Source organism: Calonectris borealis, chromosome 21 (genome assembly GCF_964195595.1).
Source record: "Calonectris borealis chromosome 21, bCalBor7.hap1.2, whole genome shotgun sequence".
NCBI classification, from domain to species: domain Eukaryota; kingdom Metazoa; phylum Chordata; class Aves; order Procellariiformes; family Procellariidae; genus Calonectris; species Calonectris borealis.
Window position 1 is genome coordinate 718885 of NC_134332.1, and position 21444 is coordinate 740328.

Sequence of the window (21444 nt, forward strand, 5' to 3'; positions counted from 1 at the left end):
TTTGAATGAAACTTGGGAGACTTTGGCAGCTGGTGTTTCACAGACATTCAGAGCATGCGGGTACCTAACTGCAAGTCCTTGGAAAACACCAGCCAGATAATTTAGGCACCAGAATCAATGATAAGTATTTTTCACAGCAGTGACCACTTGCTTCTTCTCCCCAGATCAATACTTCTTCATGTTGCCACATTAATACGAAAGAGGAGAATGAATCCTAGAGCCGAACGCAAGCACGGAGGAAAAAATCTCAAGCTCCAGGAACAGCACTGGAATTTGGTCTTGACAGTCTCCGTATCATTTTCCGACACTGTCACACTGAACACATGCCCACATTATTTCACGTCGGGAACCAGCCTTGGCGAGAAGGGCACAGCCCGGCGACCCCTCGAGAGCTGCTCTGTTTCTCCTCACTGGGATTTCCGTGTCTGTGCAATGGGGCACTCGGGCCGAGGACACGGGCTCGTTTCACAAGCGGCTCTCCCAGAGCCAGACGGGGTCCAGTGTCCAGCTGCTGGGCAAGCTGGTCACACAAACCTGAGGCAGTTTTCGGCTGTATGCTACCATACATTCATATGCGTTATCTAGAGACTTTTGCATTTCAAGGCTGTTGTTATTTTGATCTTTACAACCCCTGGAAAAAATGAGCTCAATTAAGTCTCATCATTAGGAATTTACATAAGGTCACTTCAAGGCTTCGTGCATTTCCTCTGGTTCAGATCTCAGTGCTCTTGGTGTTTCCCCTCTTCATTTATAACCTCGTTGCTGTAGGGCATTCCAAGTAAATCATCCACCACCCGTTTCCTCTCTTCAGCAACATGCATCAAGTTTTTCATTCAGGCTAAATGAAGCTTCAACTACTCAGTACAACAGTAGCCCAGTTAAAGGCACAGCATCACTTTGAGAGATGGCAGTTTTCCCCTCAATACAAAAAAAAGAAATTATTTTAATACAGAAGAGAATGTATTAATTTTGATTCCTTTAGCAGAAGGAAAGATTTAGTTGCATTCGGTAGCACAAGCGCAAGCAATGAACCAGTTCTTACATATTCTTTGGGAAATTCATTTGCTAATCACCGAGAAGAGCCCTTTTCACTATGAATAAATTGAGAAACGCGCTCAGAGGCTGTGAACTGTATTCAGCCACGATGCAAAACTGTGGCGAGGTGCACAGCAGCTACAAGCTGATCAAAATGGTAAGGTTTCTGTTTACACGGGAATAAGTGCCCACCTGACTCTGCACTTCACTTATAAAGCTGAATTCAAACCAAAACAGACTTTGAACTGCCAGGAGGGTCCAAAATTAATGGATATTAACAGGGTAGAGCTGAGACAGGCTGAGGCTTCATCTCCTGAGCCGAGACCGGGCAGCCACGGAGGAGAGGCCACCCTCCCCGTGAGCCCCTCCCTGGCACGCTGTGCGGCACCAGCCGAATTCTCTTAATTCGGCTAGGACTGAACAGACAAGGGCTGTCGAAGCACCGGCCTGAGCTCTTTCAGCTGTGGGCTTGCAAGAGCTTTGGCCAGCGTAAGCCCGTGCTGACACAGCGGAGGCAGAGTCCTCCCGCCCCCCTCCCGCACGGACACACATCTGGGCAGCTGCAGAGCAAACCAGACTGGGGAACTGAGCTGGGTTAAAATTAACCATCTGGTTTTGACAGGTCTGTTTCAACTGGGATCAGTTCCCTGATCCAGCGACCCTGCAGTTAAACAAGCACTTGTGTTGGGACAAGGGAGGCTTAGAGAGGCACTGGGGTAGGGGAGAGGTGAAAGGAGAGGCACGGCTTCATCTGGCAGCAGCATCCGCCTACACTGACTTAAAACTCTCACGAAATCATGGCATAAGCGTCGGTGTCCCATTTCCAACAGACCCTCAATGATCCTCAAGTGTTTTTCTGCCTCTCCTCTGAAAATGGCACGCAGGAGCCCAGTTCATTTAGACATCACTCACGTTCCTATTTGTATCCCAGAAATACCACTGTACCATCACTACACACTGGAGAAGAATGAATCTTGTTGTACCTCTGATACAGACCCTGCCTTAATTTTTCAAAGCCTTTCATATTTTTCTACAACTTTCAAAAAGGATATTTTCAATGTTAAAATGCAATAATACCTCAAACTAGTGGGGATACTTTCCACCTAACCTTTTTCCTCCATTTATTCCATGTCCTCTACTGACACAGCTATCTCTTTTCTGCTAAGCAACCGGCTATATACGCATGGATGAGTCTTTGCAACTGAAAAAATAACTAGGCTGATGCAGCTTAGGTAGGAGAATCTGACTGTGTGCATTCCTCCTGCGGCTGGCCCCAGGAAAAGGACACCCTGCCACTTTTAAACCTGGGAGGTCTTTGAGAGTTTGGCAGAAATCCCCTGGGAGGCCCGTCATTAGCCATTTAAAACTGTCTATAGTATAAGGCTGAATTGCAGCGTCAGACAAAGCCCCTGCAGAGCTATCTGTCAGGAAAGGCTCCCAGTACTGGCAGGGGCTGTTAACAGTAACAATGATGACAATATAGTGGGGATTTTCAGGGGTGGGGACTTCAAAGAAACCCTAAAGACGTATTTTTCATTAAGAAGTAAGAAAGCAGCTGAGTATTGTTTTTGGCATTAAAGCTGAATATGAATGATACTGCGGTAAGTCACAGAGCAGCGACAGCATAAATTGACGCTGATTTAAATATGCATGTGCTGCTTTTCAGTGCCGCTCCCATTATGTCCGTTTTGCATTACCTGGCCAAGACAGCAGCCCTTGGACCATCCCTCGTGCTGATCACCTTGGGAGCAATAAGCAGCCAGCAAGCCCCTTACGACGGCTACTACGTGCCATTCTCTGATCTCACAGCCAGCCGGTCTAGTGCCATGCTGGCAGTTAGTTCAGGGTTTCAGCCTGAACCCTTGGTCACCCGCAGCCTCCCCACTGGGTGACATGCCAGCTCAAACTGGGAGTGAGCCCCTGTGTCTCCGTGCGGGAATGACACGGAAACCACGGCCAGCAGGCAGGAAGAGTCGGGGACGGCTGGTCCACAGGGACTTTTCTGCATTGAAACTCCACATCTGTGGTTCTATCAGGGAGAAAAGGAAGACAACCATGAAAAAAGTATAAGATGGATACCATGAAACACTCCTGCTACAGCAAGTCCTTCTCCTAACCATGAGAATTTACTAATTACACTGTTGTTTACTGCATGGATTGAGCCACATTGATGATGAGCCTGAGAAGCGAAGTGCACCGATATAACTGTAAACAAGAATATTCAGCCGAAGCCATGGCCTGCCCTCACAGCATTCTCCTGGCTGAGACGACCGAAGGGCTCCGCAACCCCCGCAAGACCCAAACCTCGCACCCTCCTCTCGGGCGACCCGTTTGCTTTGCCAGGCCGGGCTCGCTCAGCCCCGGCCAGATTTAGGAGCGCTGTGATGCTCAGGAGCTCAGTTCCACCACAACCACCTGTGGTTTGTGTCCCTTTGAACTGAACCCAGGCCAGCTTTTCCCCCCAGGGCCAAACCCCACAGCTATCACACCGAGCCAGCACAGAGAAAGTGCCCTCAGGGTTTGCAGAGCAGATTGACTTTCACACCTCACCGGCCACACAGAAGAAACCCAATCTAAACAGCGTAACTTTGCATAACCGATTATTTTCACTGGGGTAATCTGAGCCCTCCAGTAAATGCCACTAATGCCGCTGATCCAGGGAAGGCCCCGCTCAGGGGAGGAACGGCCCGACGGCAGAAGGCAGCCAGAGCAAAGGCTCGTCAGGGCGAAGAAGGGCTGGTCCCCGCTGCGAGGTGGCTTTGCTCCTGGGAGCGAAGGCTCAACCCTTCGGCTCAGGCCAGTGTCTGCACACAAAGAAGCGCGAACAGCTTTTTAGTGCCCAACTCGTTTATGTGGCCAGAGGCTGGAGCGGGCAAAAACAGGCCAAGGGAAGCACGGCAGCCAGAGCTGTGGGGCAGGCTGCTGCGCAAGGAGCTGTCTGGCTTTACTTGATGTCTTTTTGACTTTCTTTTCCATAATGTCCCACACATTTTGAGAGGCTTCAGCTTTCAGGCTGACTCCCCAGTGACCTATATCCTCGCACGTCGATCACGCCATCCCGTCACCAAACAGCCATTCACATGACCTTGTCTGGATGGAACCCTGTTCCTCCTCTGACTCCTCCGTCTCCAACTCCTCCTCTCCAACCACCAGCTCGTTTCCTCCCGCAGGACCCAGCTCAGTGAGCTCCCCTTCTTTAGAGTCCATGAAATTAGACAGTCAAATTAAAACCCTAACAGCTGCAGAGATCAGTGCTCTGCCCACACCTCTGCAGGACACCCATACCCACTGCCATGCCCCAGGCTCCAGGCAGGGACACTGCCCCGGGATCGGGCTGCCAGAGGTGGAGCGGAGGGGTCCATGAGGCTGCCAGAGGTGGAGCGGAGGGGTCCATGAGGCTGCCAGAGGTGGAGCAGAGGGGTCCATGAGGCTGCCGGAGGTGGAGCGGAGGGGTCCATGAGGCTGCCAGAGGTGGAGCGGAGGGGTCCATGAGGCTGCCAGAGGTGGAGCAGAGGGGTCCATGAGGCTACCAGAGGTGGAGCGGTCCATGCCATCGGTACAGCCGAGACCCAACTGGCTCCTGCAGTCCCTTGTGCCACAAAGCACTGATGCAGCTGCAAATGGGAACTCCCATTTCAGCCGGCTCAGTCTCTACCTCTGGCTCCCCATGTGCCCCCTCCCCAAGCATGAGGGAGGGAGAAGTGTGCAGGGGACAAAGGGTGCTGGGCCACCCTCCTGGCTGCGAGACAGCCTTAGGCTGGAGTCCCTGATTGTAACCACAGCCATTAGAAGGGGCAGTTAGGAAAATAAGCCTGGTTGGGCTCACCTTAAACATATGATATCCTCCTGCTTCACTAAAATGCCTCAGTAGGGAGCAGCTCTGCCAGCCACCACCAAGAGAAAAGCCGAGGTGGGGGGTGGGAACAGAGAAGATACTGGGAATGAGAGAAAAACAGGCTTTCACCTGCACCTTCCCCCAGCACTTCCCTCAATAAAAGGATGATCAACTCAGACTGTGTATCTTGAATTAAGACAGGTAAATCACCTAAATCCACTTGTCCAGAGAAAACATAATGACTCACAAGAAGCATGCCCCGAATGTTACGTTTTCCACCGTTGCCAAAACTCCTACGCTGTCATTCTCCCTCTAAGCTATCACTCCTGGTGTCGGGAAACCGGAGGGTACTTGGCTGCCCTCTGGAAGAAAAAAGCTTGTGCTGTCGGAGACTTTGTTCCAGATTAGCACACTCTCAAATAAGCTCACTATAAAACCTTCCTGCTACCAAGGGATTTCTATTGCCTTCTTGGGGGATGGGAGAGAAAAATTTATCCTGAGCCTCTTATAAATGACTGATTCAATGACAGCATCCATGCCTAGCTCAGCAAAATCCTACCTTGGGCTTACAGCACACAAGATAGCTGTTCATCAAGATAACTGCAAAATATCATCTTCAAGACTGACACAACGTATGAATTGAGAAATTCATTTAAAAGCTTTCTGTTTCTCTTTTCAGGATACTACTTTACCTGTCTCTCTTTCTGAAACACTTCATCATCCTTGGATGAAGGGGTTTACACAAACACAAAATGGTTTCTTCTTACATCAAGTAAGTAGTTTAGACCACGTGCACCTTTTGGGGACAAGGTCTTCTTGAAAAGCCCAAACCCTACATATGTTGCTTACCATCTTCATCATTAGCTGCTTCTAGCTGAAAATGCCTTCGCAGGAGTAGATGAAGAAGGAAATCAAGTATCATATCCCACAGGGGTCCACAGACGTACAGTTTTGGTGTAGGGTGTCATCTCGTGCAATTAATACTATGAATAACAGATACCGTTCATTTTATGCCAATAGGAAGTTACACAGTTTAATGCCTAAAGGTCTTCAGATAAATGCTGTCGAGCAATTACATATCTGGCAAATTCTACAACGAAGCCAAGTATGTGTAGCTCAGTGTATAACGCTGACTCAAACGAAAGCTTTAAAAATGCCTAGAGATCAGACGTTCTTCTGAAGGAACAAAGGTCTGCTGCCGGTATTAACAGCTGCCCAGGCAAACACTGCAAATCTTGGATGACTGCAAAACTCTTCATTCCCCATGAAGCACGTAGCAGGATTTAACTGCATTTGCAACAACAGGACAAGGGTTTTGTGCAGGATTCTCCACAGGATTTGGGAAAACATTGCCGTGATACTACCTGTGCAACAAGACAGCCCACATCAAACTGTTCAGAAGAAAGGCTCCTTTCCGACACTATTCAATCACCTTGATCTATGAAGGGAAAATAAAGGCCTGGAGGCATTCTGGATGGGTGACACTAACTTCTGGACGGGTTAAAATCAATTCACTTCCGCTGATCTACTAATGAAGCTGGTCACTCCATTGTGAAAACAAGAACTTTGACATTATTTAACTTTTAATGTACAAGGTCTCTCAAATAACGAGACCCACTGATTGTATTGCTGGTTTATATGTAGGATTATCATCCTGAGAACCCACCAGTATAAATATACAGCCATTCAAACACCAGGAGTTGGACATCCCAACCTTACCATGACATACAAACAAAGAGCATTATAAGGGCACCGATGTCAAAAAGGAGGAGAAACTCCACAGTGTATAAAACATGGGAATTTTGACTTCTTGACACACTCAATACACTGAACTCTGACCTCAGGAGGCACAGGGGACTGGAAACCAACAGAACTTAAATTGGCTACAAATCTCTTGTTTTCTCATGACATTTGAGAGAAAACATGGGGACGGTTTCTTTGGGACACATGGGAGTTATAGCTGTGTCACTGCCTTCTCCAGAGAGTTCTTCGCTTTCCTTACAGTCACTCCATCACCGTCACCCACTGACCTTTCATTACTTTCTCCCAGTGCACCAGCATCACTGCTGACCAATGCACTTCACGATCTGTCCAAACCCACGAGAGGAAGAAAAAGCCTTGTACAGAACTGTATAAAAGGACATTTACTCTGCACTACATTGTGTCTTCTTTTCTATGCTAGTCTAAATACAAGCGCTGTTTTCACTGCCAATCGTTGTTTGCTTGTGCTGTTTCCACTGGCTAAAACCAGCATTTTTCCAGCTAGTGTTGCCCTCCAGGAAAAAACACACATTCATACCTTTCTTGCATTTAGCACAGGAGAACAAAACTGGTTCCCAGGAACAAGGATGACTTCCTCAAAAGAAAACATTTGCTGTCAGCTGAGGTTTGACCTCTAATGGCTCATTTGGCATCATCATTTTGAGCACTGTAATACATAACACCGTGAAAAATTAACAGCTTTTTCCCCTCCTGAAGTTTAATATTCGCCTGCAGCTTTGCAAGTGAAAATAAGAGAAAGGAAATAAATACACAAACCGAAACCTCGGGTAGTCTCTCACATACGTCCACAAAAAGAACCTAAAGACAAAGATCTGTAAAGGAAATTTCACTGGAAATCAAGCTTTTGCAGACACTGAGAAAGAAAGTCTGCAACTTGAGACCGTCTTCCTTGAAGAAACACAGCTGATCTGCTGCATTCCTGTATCTGACTTCCACGGGTCTGTGTAAAACATAAACTTCACGCTAACCCTATGAAAACAGTCAACATGCTAGAGAGACAACAGTCTGCTCCGAGCTGGTGAAAGGGGGAAAAAAAGTCTCAGGCTGTCATTCTTCCCTTGCTGTGACCTTCATGCTCCACTGAATTTCTGAAGATACTGAAATCTTGGCAGGGAAGTGTACAGTCTGTGGGAACCAGGCAGCACTGTCCGGGCTCGCTGGTGAGAATTAGGCCCGGTCTAGCCCTTTTTTTGGGGGGCTCTGGGCTTTACATGGACACAGTGCAGTGCTAAGCAAGTTACAAGCTGGGAATTTTACAGGATTGGTGCTGTACGCGCTCGCGTATCGCATGGTGGAGCCAGCACGGGCTGCATGCTGCCCACCCTGCTGCCCTGCACCTGCGGGTTGGGGCTCGCTCAGGTCCCGACGAGGCACGCTGCTTCCGTGTGCCCCATGTCCCTGCACGTAACGGTGACCACTCGCTATGAGCTCTCACTGCGGTTTATTAAGCCTTAGAGATCAGCAAATCAAAATCTCAACTGGAGACTCGAAGGGAGCACAATTTGCCACGACAAATTATCCCAAACCCTGAGCTATTTAACGACCGTCGTGTAGAGCCACTCCAAATGAAAAGAGCTACATCCCTCTGAATGAAACGCTGCTGCGCCAGGGCTAGGTGCATTCACGACTGAATGCTCACATTCAGACAGTCCTGGGACGAGTACCTTTGGAGGTCAATTCGCTCCCTCAACAATGTCTGCAGAGGCAGAATAATGCCAGCTGTGCTTCCTGGCCAGAGTCTCAGCAGCACAAGTTGCAGATTACATCTAAATTGCCAAGCCCAGGATAAACAAAAAGATTAAGAGGGCCTTACCCTTTGTGTTGAACAATCGCACTCTGAAGCAAGAAATCACAGCCTACGTAGTGGGTAGGCACAGGGCTGAGTTTTCGGTTTGGGTGAAGGGCTGGTGAGGAGTAAGCAGCTAACTCACACATCTGGGGAAACCACAGATGCTGTTAATCACAGGTTTTCCTGACCTGTAGGCGCTGACAAATTGCATCCTATGGATGAACCTTTTATTAAACCACAGAGGGTTTCAAAACGATATTCTCTTTCTCAGCATTCCCAAGCTGACAAAATCCAGCGCACATGACCCTTCTTAATTCTTCATTTAGACGGTGACACGGCCCTTTCCAAAGAGATTTCAGGGCTGAAAAGAAGTAAATAGGGACATGATGTTACGTCAGTGGAAGGCATCTCAAAAGCTGAAACGTGGGCTCCGAGAACTGACATTTTCGAAATTCTTTGATGATCGCCTCAGTCCCATTTCAGTTGCAGATGCTTTTTGTCCTAAGCAACTCCTGAGACAAATCCCTCACTGTCTGCTGGGGCAGAAACATTTGACGAAATACGCAGCCTTTAAATTCTACTGGTTTTTCGCTGCGCATGGGGAAGGACAACCGGTACATTTAAAAGAATAAAATGTCTGTTGCTCAGGCTAGGAAAGGTGACCACAAAACAAAATTGCCCTGGTCCCACTTCCATGACACGCTAGAGCAGGGAGATAGCTGCTCGGCTCACAAGTTAGTGAGAAAGATGATGTCTGGCAGTTCTCATCATCATCTGGACCGACAGAGCAACCCACATAAAAGGAACAAAAAAGCCTGCTGATCAGATTGGTGTGACAGAGGCTCATGAGAGACATGCACATTTTCAACCTAAACGACAGCTTGAGGGATCTATATTACTAATTATCGACTAATATTGCCAGAGTTCCCAGGCTGGCTTCAAAGGTTCTCGCAAAGTGCCCCAAGCACAGGGTTTTTCATCTAATCATAAGGCCTTTTTCTTTGTCCCTGCTAAATGGATTGCTCCATACTGGGCTCCCTCTGCGTAAATCAGCTTGCACATGATGAGCTTCGCAGCAACGAAATTCGTTACCTTAACCACAAAAAACCAGAAACATTTGCTGCAACTGTTAGAACACTTTTGCACCTAATTTCAAAAAAATGGTGGTTTCCTCTCTTCCTCCCCCCCTCCTCCCCGCCTACTCCTAATCCCATGCTAACACCTTTCTAAAAGGCTGGGGTGAGCAGCTTTGAAACTGAAAGAGCAGGGAAGGGGGGGGAAAAAAAAGATATCAGATCTCCAGACAATGAAATAAAGCAGCTATCTCTCACATCCTGCAGCGCTCAGGCTGAGGTCATAAGTTAAACAGGACACCAGAATAGGTGATGTAATTTGCTTATTTAGGATCAGAGCATTCAGTGAAGTGAAAGAGACAACGTATTTGAATTTGCAGATAATCCTATAATAAATGCAGGGCTGTTCAGTTGCAGAAACTGCAGCTGGAGCCTGAGATTTTTTTTTCCGTGCACATTTATTTTTGCAGGGGTTATAATTGCAATCATTTTTCCTTGCAGGAAAGCCTTGAAACCTCACCTGGGATCAGCCTCCCATTGCGTTAGGTATTGCTCAAACAAGGTTCCTGCTCCAGACAGCTTAAAGGCTAAAGGGTCAAGTCAAACAGAGGGTGGGAAAGGAAAGAGAGGCCCAAGGGAGGCAAGGAGGTGGCACAGCCACACCGCAGGACCCAGGTCCCCCAGCCCACTCCCTCCCTTGTACAAGAGCAAAGCTTCGGACTCAAAATTGAGCTGAGCAGCAGTTTCAAGTAAAGCACAACTCAGCTTTTCCGAAGACAGACAGGCCCTCCTGGCTCCAAATCTGTCTGCAGAGCCTCAAACCAGCAAGGATTTTACAGCAGAGTTATAAACCTTTAACGACAAGGGTCTTCTGTAACAGGAGTAATTTATCGGCGATCCCATACAACACTGAACATAGTTTTCCCTTCAAACCGTCGTGACAAACACTTGCGATATAAAGATTTAAAGCTAACAACTTGCACTGTTTATCTCCTCAGTTTATCACCATTCAAACCGTAATTTCACCCTGTCAGTGCTGCGCAGAGCGGCATTACTGACAAACAAAGGCTGCCAGCCCCTTCTCTGAATTTATCTTCTTCGACACAAGTGTTTTTTCACTGACAAGACGTCAGCTAGGCCAGACACCATACCTTAGCCAAAGGAAGCAAAATGTCCTGGCTACCTCGAACTCACCGAGAAAGAGAGCAGTAAATGAAGAGGCGTTGCGCACCCTGCCAGGTCAGTAGGTGCAGTCTACACCTGCTTCAATGGACCTTCAATGAGACGGCGCAGAAAAGCAAGATGGAAAAAGACAAAGTCAGCCATCCAGGTAATATCTGCCAAGTCATGTCCATTTTCAAGTGTTTCTTTACGAGACTGGAATGGAGTTCATGTCCCCCTGCTGTCCTACCAGGCCATAAGCGAGTGTCAAAGCAGGCAGGCATGCCCCATCCACGGACACCACGTCTGAGCGAGGGTGGCTGCGGCGCCAGGATGGGTCAGAGATAACCTCCTCCTTGAATGGACAGACCTGTGAGAGAAGCCAAACTTCAACCCCCCTATAAAACCACCTAGCTGTCAGATGTTCGTATCCGTAAATGTAGCCATCCATCAGGTCACCTTCTTTAGCAGGATTTGTTTTTTTCTTTCTTAAATGCAAGCTCTGTGTTCGATCCTCCAAGTTGTCAAGAGCAGAGGATCACTGATCTTCCACTCAAGCCAGTTTGGTAGCTGACCCTAAGGCTGCTCACAACAGCCCCTGACAACTCCACAAAGATCCTCCTGACTAGTGTAAGGGACCGATGTGCTGAATTTATCACGTAAGAACACCTTCCAGCATGCATTTCACATCTCCCCTTTCTGAAGGTGCTACTTTTGGATATCTGAAAAGAAGAAAAGCTGTATACAAGATACTCAAATGTGTGCAGAGGTGACAGACAAAAGACATTTGCATTTCAAACAGAGGGAAGGGGTTTATTTCAAAGATTTTAAGGCTAGGAAATGTATGGGGAGGGTTTACATGTCACCAGAAGACAGAATTCATCTTATTTTCACTCAGCCCCCCTAAAATGTTCCTCAGTGAAGGCAACACCACGCCTGGCGAAAGCTTCTCCATGACCATCACAGAGTCCTTAAGATGCAGCACTTGAGAGACACATGCAACAGGAAGATCATACTTGGAAGGCCATAACCGATGGAGCCAGCAGCAGCCTCCATTTCTGGAGCCTTTAACCAGAGCAACCAAGTCGAATCCCAGCACAACTGAAAGCAGAAATGCCGAGAAGCCCATGGGTGAAATTCTCTGTGCACTCGCTGCTCTAAGTCGGACAGAGGTAACCGGCATTTGCCATTGTTTTAACAGAAAAAGGCAGTATTTTGGCAGGGTTACAAAGCAAGCCCATTCTTTATATCTGCAAAAGAGAGACCGTCCATCCCTGCCGAGGGAGCTGACAGAGGAAACATATTTTACAGCAATCTGGGGTACAACATTGAATTGGTACCTATTTTTACCATGTGCTCTGCACTACACGCATTAATTGTTACAGCAACAATATTTGCTGACATATTGACTCAAATCATTTACAGAATACAAGCCCAAGAGACAAAACAAGCCCTTGCTCCACGAGACAGCGAGAGTCAGGCAGGATGCCACATTGCTTCCTGCGACACGCAGAAGATGCTTATCTGCAGGGGATGATCGCAGCCGATAACCCACCTCCAGCGCTCTGGCAAGCACAGCAGGGCTCTCCTCCGCTGCCGGTCCCGTTCAGACACCGTCCGGCTGCGCTCCACGAAGGCGAGGACGGAGAGTGGCCCGGGTTACGGATCAGTATTACCCGGCCGCCTCCTTCTGCTGAGCGCGTACGCAGCAGCACTTGGGTGTTTCGGGAGGCCCCAGCTTGCGTGCCATCAGCGCTCCCCTGCCACAGGGACAGCCGAAACCCTCGGCCACCCATTAGCAATGCACATTTCTGCAAGGAGGTGACAGACCTCAAAGCGGTTTGCAAGCCCTGAGGTCTGTAACCAGGTTAAAGACCGGGACAGGCAGTATGGAAGGCAGCGCTCAGCAGTTTAAGGATCTAGCTTCCATCCTAATTAAGCCCAATTAGGTTTGCAGAGAATCAGGACGTTTTAGAAAGAACTTACAAATGAAGTGCTGAGGTCTCTGCTGGCCACAGTGGCCCCAGAGCACCCTCTTAAAAGCAGAAATTTGCCATTTTTCACGCGGGCAGTCAATACTCTGCAGTCATGCAGCATGATCCTCCTCAACCTGCTGCCCACCGCCCGCCCCCTCGCACCCGGACCTGCGAGAGCTGCAGAGCCGAGCTCCCCTGCGTCTGCTGGACATGTGCAGCTAAAAGAGCTTGGATTCTCCTCGAGAGCCACAGCAACGTATTAGTGAAACTTGTACAGTCTGTAGAGCACAGCTGAACAAAATCAGCTGCAAAATGCCAAAGCCTTAAATGTAGGTAAATATATGATTCAGAACACAGAGCAGTTTGACAAATAATAGCATCTTCCCATGCCTAGCGGTATAAAACATGCAGCTGTTCCACCACCACAATTTACAGGGAAGGCATTTCTCCTGGAAGTAAGAGAACGCTTAGTATATATTCCTAGCCAGATTGATTACCCCTATTTATAGTGTAAACTAAGACAGCACGTACTAAAAAGCCATATAGTTAAACAGTTCCAGACTCCAGATCATGGGCAAGGGGTCAGTTTTATACCGTATGCTGCACAGTCTCCTGCATTTATTACAGATATCACAGAGTTTTCTGCAGCATGTTTTTTTGTGTGTGCTTATTCTTGGGGTATTTCAACAACCATCAGGAAGAACACTACTATTTTATGGGATCTCAGGGAATTGGAGAATCCACAAGGTTTTTTAAAGGTTTTTTTAAAATAGCAAAGAAGCCAGCGTGCCACTATATAACAACTGCAATCTGTTCTCGGAACAATAAAACCACAAGACTGAACGCACTATCTTAAATACATACATTTATCCTGAAGTAAGATCAACCCGTACCATGTCGATCCAATCTGCATGGTGCTATGTCATTCTCCTCTTACAGACAACCTGCACAGCTGGACAACTCTTATTTTCTCTGTAAACTACAGATACAGTTTCAACAACCGACATGAGATATAAGCAGAGGTCTAGAAAATGCTCTCCGGTGTGTTTGCCCAGAAGTCACCGCTATTCCTACAACACTTGTGCAGCCCCACCAGGCCAGGAGACCCCGCGAGCTCGACCACAAGGCACTGAGCCAGGCTTCACTGAAGTGTTCAGCTGGCTTGTTTATTCTGAAGAGAAAGCTCCTTTTCTAGCCAGATTTGCAGTTTCTTCTTTTTCTCTCTTTAAACACTGATAAGATGAGAGATGTTGAAGTTGCAAGTTGGTTTATATTACAGTTTTTGAAGGGATAGGTTTCAGCGTGTTACTGTAACAAATACAAGAGTGAAATTGGAAGAGATGGAGATTTGAGCTAACACAATTAAAATTTCTTCTTAACAACAATCCACAGATATCCAGTGCCAAACACAATCTGGAGTCATCAACTAGCATGGACATGAATTAACCTAATAACTTCTGAAAAAAAAAAACAGTCCTTAAAAAAATCCTCCTATTAAAGTAATTAAGTGTTATCAGAATCACAGAGCCATAATTAAACTCGGTTTATAATTAAAACAGCATGTGTCCTAGACGGAGAACACAGCAACAAAGAGACTATAACCGTGATAGTCAATGCCAAAACACATGCCAAGTACCAAAAATCAGAAAAACAGCAGAGTTTCTAGCAAAGCTGCAGATGCAGCGCCTCTGCTCTTCTGACTTATTCATCAACACTTCTGATGGCTGTTAGCACACTCAGAACTCCTCACAGCTTTGCAAGATGTTGCCAAAATTCAAGCAGAAATCTTGGGAACCAAGTAGAAGACACTGAGCGCAAGACCTGAAGCAGCGCCTGCTGTGCACGAAACGGCGAGCGAGCATGAACTTTAATTCAGACAAGCCTTGTCCTACCTGGCAGCGGCTGAAGATATCCGCCAGGGATACTTGAACGTTGAAGTGCTTCAGAACCTGCAGGGCCTGTTCTTTTGCCTTTTCTGAGCAGTTTACAGAGAAACACCTTCCTTCTGCTACCTGGGACTGCAGCTTCAAAAGACAAGTCGTAAACCAAAAAGACAATAAATGAGGCACTCCATGCATCGTGATCTGTGGGTTTTTTCCTAATACACTTGGTTTGGTTTTAATTACAAATAATATTTGGAGTTAGTATGTGTTTACAGTCTAAATCTTGATCTAACAAGCACAATTGGTAATTTAACACTTAGCCACTGCTGCAATAGCTCTGAGACTAGTGAAGCACTGAAGCACTGCAGCATGTTATATATATACGAAACATGATTGCCCAAGTCCCCTTCAAATTATAATTTGGTGGTGTGGTGCTGACAGGGGTAGCAAGAGGAAACTGAACTGAATTTAATCACAGCTTTCACGTGAAACCTGGCCAGATCACACACAGTATGCAAAAGCACAATGATGGAGATGACGTCCAATGACAGTTTTACCACTTCAACCCTTCTAGTTTAACACCATTTCACCTGGAGTTCACTGATGGCCAATGAATTTGAAGTGGTTGATGTGGACAGTCCCTCGATGTTTGTTCCACGTTTAGCAGAGAAGTTTGTATCTGGGAACAAGCACTGGGAAGTTCCAGACACATCTTTATGAACATGATGAGTACTCACAGCGAGGTGGGATCAGCTACATGCAAATACAGGAGCCTAGCAGAGCCATCCTGTCCTCGCGTAGGGCATACAAAGGCAAAGGAACAAAGGGAACCAGAGATTTCTCAGGACAGTATCGTACACTGGGAAGCAGTTATTTTCCTTTTGCAATTCCTACACAGTACTTTGAAGTTAAAGCTTTGCCAAATAAGATTATGCTGGATGCTGAATTACCTATTACATCAACTGTAGGCTCAAGGAACCACAGTCTGGATAAGGAACCTGTAGCATGGCACGGCTGCACTCGCCTCACAGGGTCTCATCATGGGGGGAGTTTTCTTCAATGCTCAGCTATTATGTAGGAAGTTAGCAATCTACATTCTGCAAATACTCCAACTAGAGACTTGAGTAGTTGGGAGCTTCTGTATTGATAGTTTGTGACCAAGAAGTCCTGCACTCTGGCTCATGTGTGTAATCCAGAATAGTTTCACTCTTCCAAATGAATTTTTGGGCAGTAACAAAGTGCAAAAGACCTGCAGCAGGCATCATAACATTGCAACCACTGACTTGACAGGTTCAGTATATTCCCACCAACACTCCGTTTTGAAGCGTGTCTCACAAAGGGCTCTGAACACCTGGTGCCGAGGGTAAGGTTGGGTTTTGCTTTGGTTTTTTTGTGTATCTATAGGAACGCAAAACCTCTACAGCTTCCACCGGGACCCATGCTTGGTGGCTTCCATTCTCTCCCTTCCAAGCCTGAAGAAATGTCTTTAAGTGTTGAAACTATGTCAGTGTGGAGCCAGTCAGTAAACAAGAATCTTTGTGATAAAAAGCACGGGAATTAAGCTGCCTTTCACCTGCCAGTGAGGCCAAACAGAAACACTTTGTTCTGGATTGCTTGGCTTGATTTCCACCCCCGCCCCCGATGGAGAGCAGTCGCTCTCCCTACTGATGCAGTACTGAGTATAAAAAAAAAGTCACCCTCAGCTTTGGTCATTAAGAACAGCAAATCTCTAAAGACCCTTAATGTAGTTTTTAGTGCAGAAAACATGAAAAAGCAAGCTGTTGCATTCACATCTGACTTTTCCTTTTCTCTACACTGCACATCCCAGACCATGCAACGATACAATGCCAAAAAAATGCCAGAAGCTCTGAACACTTACAGTCTGATATGGGAGTCCAGAGGTTAAAATGACTCTTCCTTCCTGTCGGGCAATCTGGAAAAAACAGTAAAAATCATAATGAACATGGGCTGAAGTTACACTGGATTCAAGCTTTCCTTTCAGTCAAAGCAGAGAGAACAGGAACTGGCGATATCGAGTCTTTCTCTCCAGTGTCGGCATACACGAGGCCAAGCGTATCTGGGTCTGGTTCAACAATAAGTTCTTGACAGCAAGAGCGGCTCAAGGTATCGCTCGCTCACTACATGTCCCCTCCCTGCCAATACCCGCCTTGCCTCACGTGTGCTGGAACAAGCTACTTGTGCATCTGCACTGCAGATGGCCCAGGGAACCGATCCACCTTGAAATAATCCTATCAGAAACCTTTCTGTCTTTTTTTTTTTTCCTTAACACAGACTATTTCTATTTCCCCAGTCTGGTTCACAAAGAAGCAAGCAGTTCTGCTCGCACAGCAATGCCCAGGGGAGAAAGGAAAAAATAACCTAAGCAGGTAATTCCAGCAAAAAAAGGTACCATTAAATGTGTCTGCAAACTTCATAGACATTAACAGAGCGATGCTCACTCCACTCCTTAAAGAGAAGACAGTGTTATTCTCCTAGCAGCCCAAGAGCAGACGTACGGAAATTGTGCACCCTTTCCAGGCTGCAAAGAACATCTCCATTAGAGTTTATCACCTCCTGACTTGCAATCCCGCGCTTTTATCAGAGGTCTTGTCCTTCAAGGGAAAGGTCTGCGCTGAATTATCAAGGGACTCATTACCCGCACTTCCGACCTTCGCAAGAGAGTAAGAGACACTTTCAAATGGTTTGGTGCTAAAAGGAGATACTAAATCTGGAACTGCAATTCTTCACAAGGATGAAAGTGTGACTGATCTTCGTACGATTAAATGACATCCCTCCCTCCCACCCCTTCACCCCCTCCTGTAGGAGGGAAATAGTTTCATGGCCGTAGCGATAGAAGGATTCCCATGTGAACCAGCACGTCAGCTCTGCTAGTGCTGACAAGAGATTGGCACTTCGAGGTAGGCACGAGGTTATTTCTCTTCTCTGGCTTGGATTCTCTTGGAAGCCCTCGTATTTTTCACTGTTTCCAGATGTGTGTCACGGAGGTCTCTCTTCTGGATCAGAGTTTCAGAAGCTCTCTCTGGATCACTCTTTAACCCTGGCAGGAGGACACATCTGGGATCAGAGTCCTCCTGCACTTCCCAGACAGTCTGACACCACCAAGCACTGCCAGGGAACACCGAAAAAAACAAACCAAGATTTTTCAACTCTGTCTTGGATAGCTATTCTCTTCAGACCCATTGGACCTATGGCAACACGAAACAAGGGGGAGAAGGTTCTGAAGGCACAAACTCCCCGTGCAGTCAACTAAGCAACCATTTTTTTCCTATCTTGACCTTTCAGGTAGCTGCTTTCCTCCCCTTTTTGTGAAGTCACTCTTTGGCTGCCAGTTCTGCACTGAGAAAGCGATTGGCAACAACTTCTAAAGCCTCTTCCCACAGGCAAAATTACCGGATTTCTATCAAAATCAATCCTCTCTCTGAATAAAGGAAAAAAATTCTCCAGGAACAGGAACCTTGAAGTGGCAGCAGAGACACCCTGTGCCGCGTGCAATCCCTCTACACGCAGTTTGGGTTACTGGCCAGCCCTGCCGACAAACCACATTAGTGAGAGAAGTCCAGTAAGGCAACAGCAAAAGTTCACCACAGTGATTTGCCGACAAGGGAAAAGAGATGTGAAATTCCTTCAGACCCATGTGTGCTTCAGGGTAAGTCTGAGGATTTCACAGCTGGAACACTCCATTCTGACTTCCTGCATCCAGGGTTAATTAGTTCAAGCTTGATAAATCCCCTTATCTAAATGGCTCTGCAGAGACAGGCAAAGAACATCAAATAAAAAGGAGAAAAGCAATAACTCTTCCAGCATGTTTTTCCGCCTCTGGAACAACGACTGGGAGAAGCACGCAGAGCCAGAAAAGCCATGTGATAGCACACATCTGACTGGAACCATGGAGGATATGTGCTGGAGAAAAGGGCACAATTCCTTCTTTTCCTCTGAAAGAAAAAACCAAAGGCAGCGCTGGGACCATCCGGGAGATGTATGCTCAGAGATGCAAGCAAAAGGAGAAGAACCGTCAGAGTAGTGCGTTGGGGTGGGTGTCAGGGCCTTGTGCTCCATCCCAAGTGCTGCAGAGAGGGCATCGGCCTCAGTTTCACAATCTATTAAAAAGATAATATCAACTTCCTCTGGAAAAGGCTTAGACCTTCTGGACAGAAAGCACTCCCTAATAACTTGGTATTCTTATTTAGCCCTTGACGTGCCTGTCTGTTCAGCCAAATTTCATCTCGAGGAGATGAATGAACTCAAATGAATTACTGCCGGAGAGACCTGGAAGGGCAACGACTGATGAGAGAGGGCAGAGAGAGCCCCTATGTTTCGAAGCCAGCACCAGCGGCAGAATCATTCGTGACAACCTAAAGGATCTTGAATGAAGGCCAAAGAAGGTTTCAAGAAACAGCACAAGGCTGTAGATTTGCAATTTAAAATTTAAAATTTGCCAAGCATGACTCATCTTGGGCAACGCTGCACGTCCTTGAAGAGGCAAACTGCAGTGCTCCTTTTGCAAGGCAGCCCTCCAGGAAAAGCTGTGACCCCCCCTGCAGCGGCAGAGGTGAAGCAGTGATCCTGAGCCGTGGCCAGCAAGGGCCCAGTTCAGACAAAAAGGGAGCGGACAGAAAGCGTCTGCTCCAGGATGTGTGCTGGACAAGTCCCCAGACAAGGATTTATTAGAGAAGTGGATGACAAACCTCCATCCAACCCTGAAGGCCCCTACCTCTTATCTCAGACTCTTTTAAAATAGACAGTAAACCAAGAACTTAATAGCTATGAATACACTTGCGGTACTGCTGGTATTTCAACCCTAGACTTCTCTTCAGCATTCCTGAAAACCATAAATTGTACAGCGTTATTGTGATGATTTCATAACGTGGCCTTAAGTACCAGACCAAAACCATCGACCCAATTCTGTTTCTTAACGTAGACCTATTTGTATCAAGGTCTCCAATGAAAGACACTCTCCTCCTGCTGACCAAACATCAAAAGCGAAGTCTTGATCTTAAAGGCAGAACAGTTCTTCATCTGTCCTCTGTGAATTTACTCCGCAGACTGGCGGGGAGGTAAAAAGACTAGCAAACCTGAAGAATGAGGTTTACATCAAAAATATGGAAAAAGACATTCAAAGCTGAGACGAGATCAGAGATTAGATTCCCCCGTTCCATGAAGCTCTGCTCACTGCAGTATTAGAAGTCCCCTTTGTGTTCCATGGCTCCAAAGCAGTCCAGGGCAATTTAGATCCAGGTTCACATTGCTCTAACTGGCTCCTGAGATCCATCCAAGCCTGGCCCTCCTCTCCGACTCACTGGTTCACCTGGAGTTTCGGGGGAGGAGGTGTAACCTTGCAAAGGAACCTTCTACACCACTGGAGCTGCAAGAAGGCAGTTCTACCAGCCTTCTGGATATTATCACACTTCAAAAAGATACCAGGTTTGCCTTAGCATGCAAATTATTCTTAGAGATGAGGATGATTTTGAAGACCAAGAGCACAGTCCATTAAAAAAATAAAACAAACCATCCCACAACTCAACTCAAAGGGCTTTGAGATTTCACCAAGTCTCTTCTTAGAAATTAGCAACCTAAGAGACTACTAAAATTTTCTTACAAGCTTCTGCTTCGCTCCTGAAGGACAACATTGCAAGATCTGCTGTAGTCACTTCAGACTGGTGGGTGATCCTTTAAGGTTAGTGTGAGAAGCATCCCGCTGCTCTACCTGAGTCTGCAAAATTGCAGAGAAAAGAGGAACATCCACTGAAACTTTCCCACCTCCTTCTAATTATCCCAAGGCCCAAAAGACAGGTTTAAGATTCTCTGCAGAGAGAAGTTTGCAGAAGACAAGCTGGAAGACGTGGCTAGAAACACAACAGGCATAGGACATGATTTAAGAAAAGAAAAATGTATTAATTGGAAAGAACCTTGGGATGGAGTCAGAAGCCGCTGGTGAGGAATGGCTGGATGCATACAGCCCTTCTCAAGAGCGGCCTCCCAATTTTGCCATACAGCAGGGAGCCAGGCTTGGGCCAGCCTGGACCACTACCCAAGGCCCTCCAGAAGGGCCTCCTGCCAAGGTGCAGGACCGGAGCAGCGCTGCCAGGCAAGGACATGTTTCAGGGAAAGCACATGGTGAATCCCCCCGGCTCTCAACTGTCCAGCACATCTGGTACGAATTTCATCCCCCAGCTGCATACCTGCTTTGCCAAACACTTGCGTGCATTGCGCTACAGCAGCTAGGATATGAACGGTAAAAATATCACATAACACGATAAAAATATTACTGCCACCCAACAGAATGAGAAGACGTGGAAAATGACACAGAACCCCTACTTGGACACAAAGCTGCTCTTCCCAGAGAGGCTGGCGCTCATGAACAGAGGCTAAAACGTTTTTGTAAGGATCGATTGTGAGCTCTTTGCCTTCAACATGAGGACAGATTTAACCAGAGAAATTTTCAGTATGAATTTCTATTATTTTTTCATTTTTAAAGTGTTTTCCGTTTTCCATTTTCTGTGTCTGTGCTTACGACAGATAACTTGTAATCAGTCACTTCTCCAATCAAGTCCTAATTAAATGGCACCATTAAATACACAGAATGCAAACCGGTGTCATCTCACAACAGCCAAATATGGGCAAACAGGGGAATGCACTGGCTCGTGGTATTGGAGGTCCTGCTCTCACGGGCTGGCAGATCTGAGATTGCAGATCTGGCGCGATAAACTTGCCATGACAACTGTTGTCCAAGATAAAACATTTAGCCAATAATAGCAGCACAACACGAAGCAGTACACAGGACACAGACTTCAAGTTTAGCCTGGGAATGGGGTTTCTCAAACCAATTACTGCCGCACGCATTAGTCTAAAAGAAAAAATAAAAAAAATCCATAGCTGCCCAAGCACAACC

The 21444-nt window shown here is 46.8% G+C and overlaps 1 protein-coding gene across 6 annotated transcripts in view; it reads right to left on the bottom strand.

Annotated features, from left to right (window-relative positions):
• EXD3 (exonuclease 3'-5' domain containing 3) overlaps positions 1-21444 on the bottom strand; it is a 295665-nt gene that overhangs the window by 120968 nt on the left and 153253 nt on the right. For all 6 annotated transcript variants that reach the window (XM_075170196.1, XM_075170194.1, XM_075170195.1 and 3 more), the window contains 2 exons: positions 16414-16467; positions 14544-14675 (listed from right to left, as the gene is read on the bottom strand). In XM_075170196.1, the coding sequence (XP_075026297.1) occupies positions 14544-14675; positions 16414-16467 (186 nt within the window). The remainder of the gene's footprint in view (positions 1-14543; positions 14676-16413; positions 16468-21444) is intronic.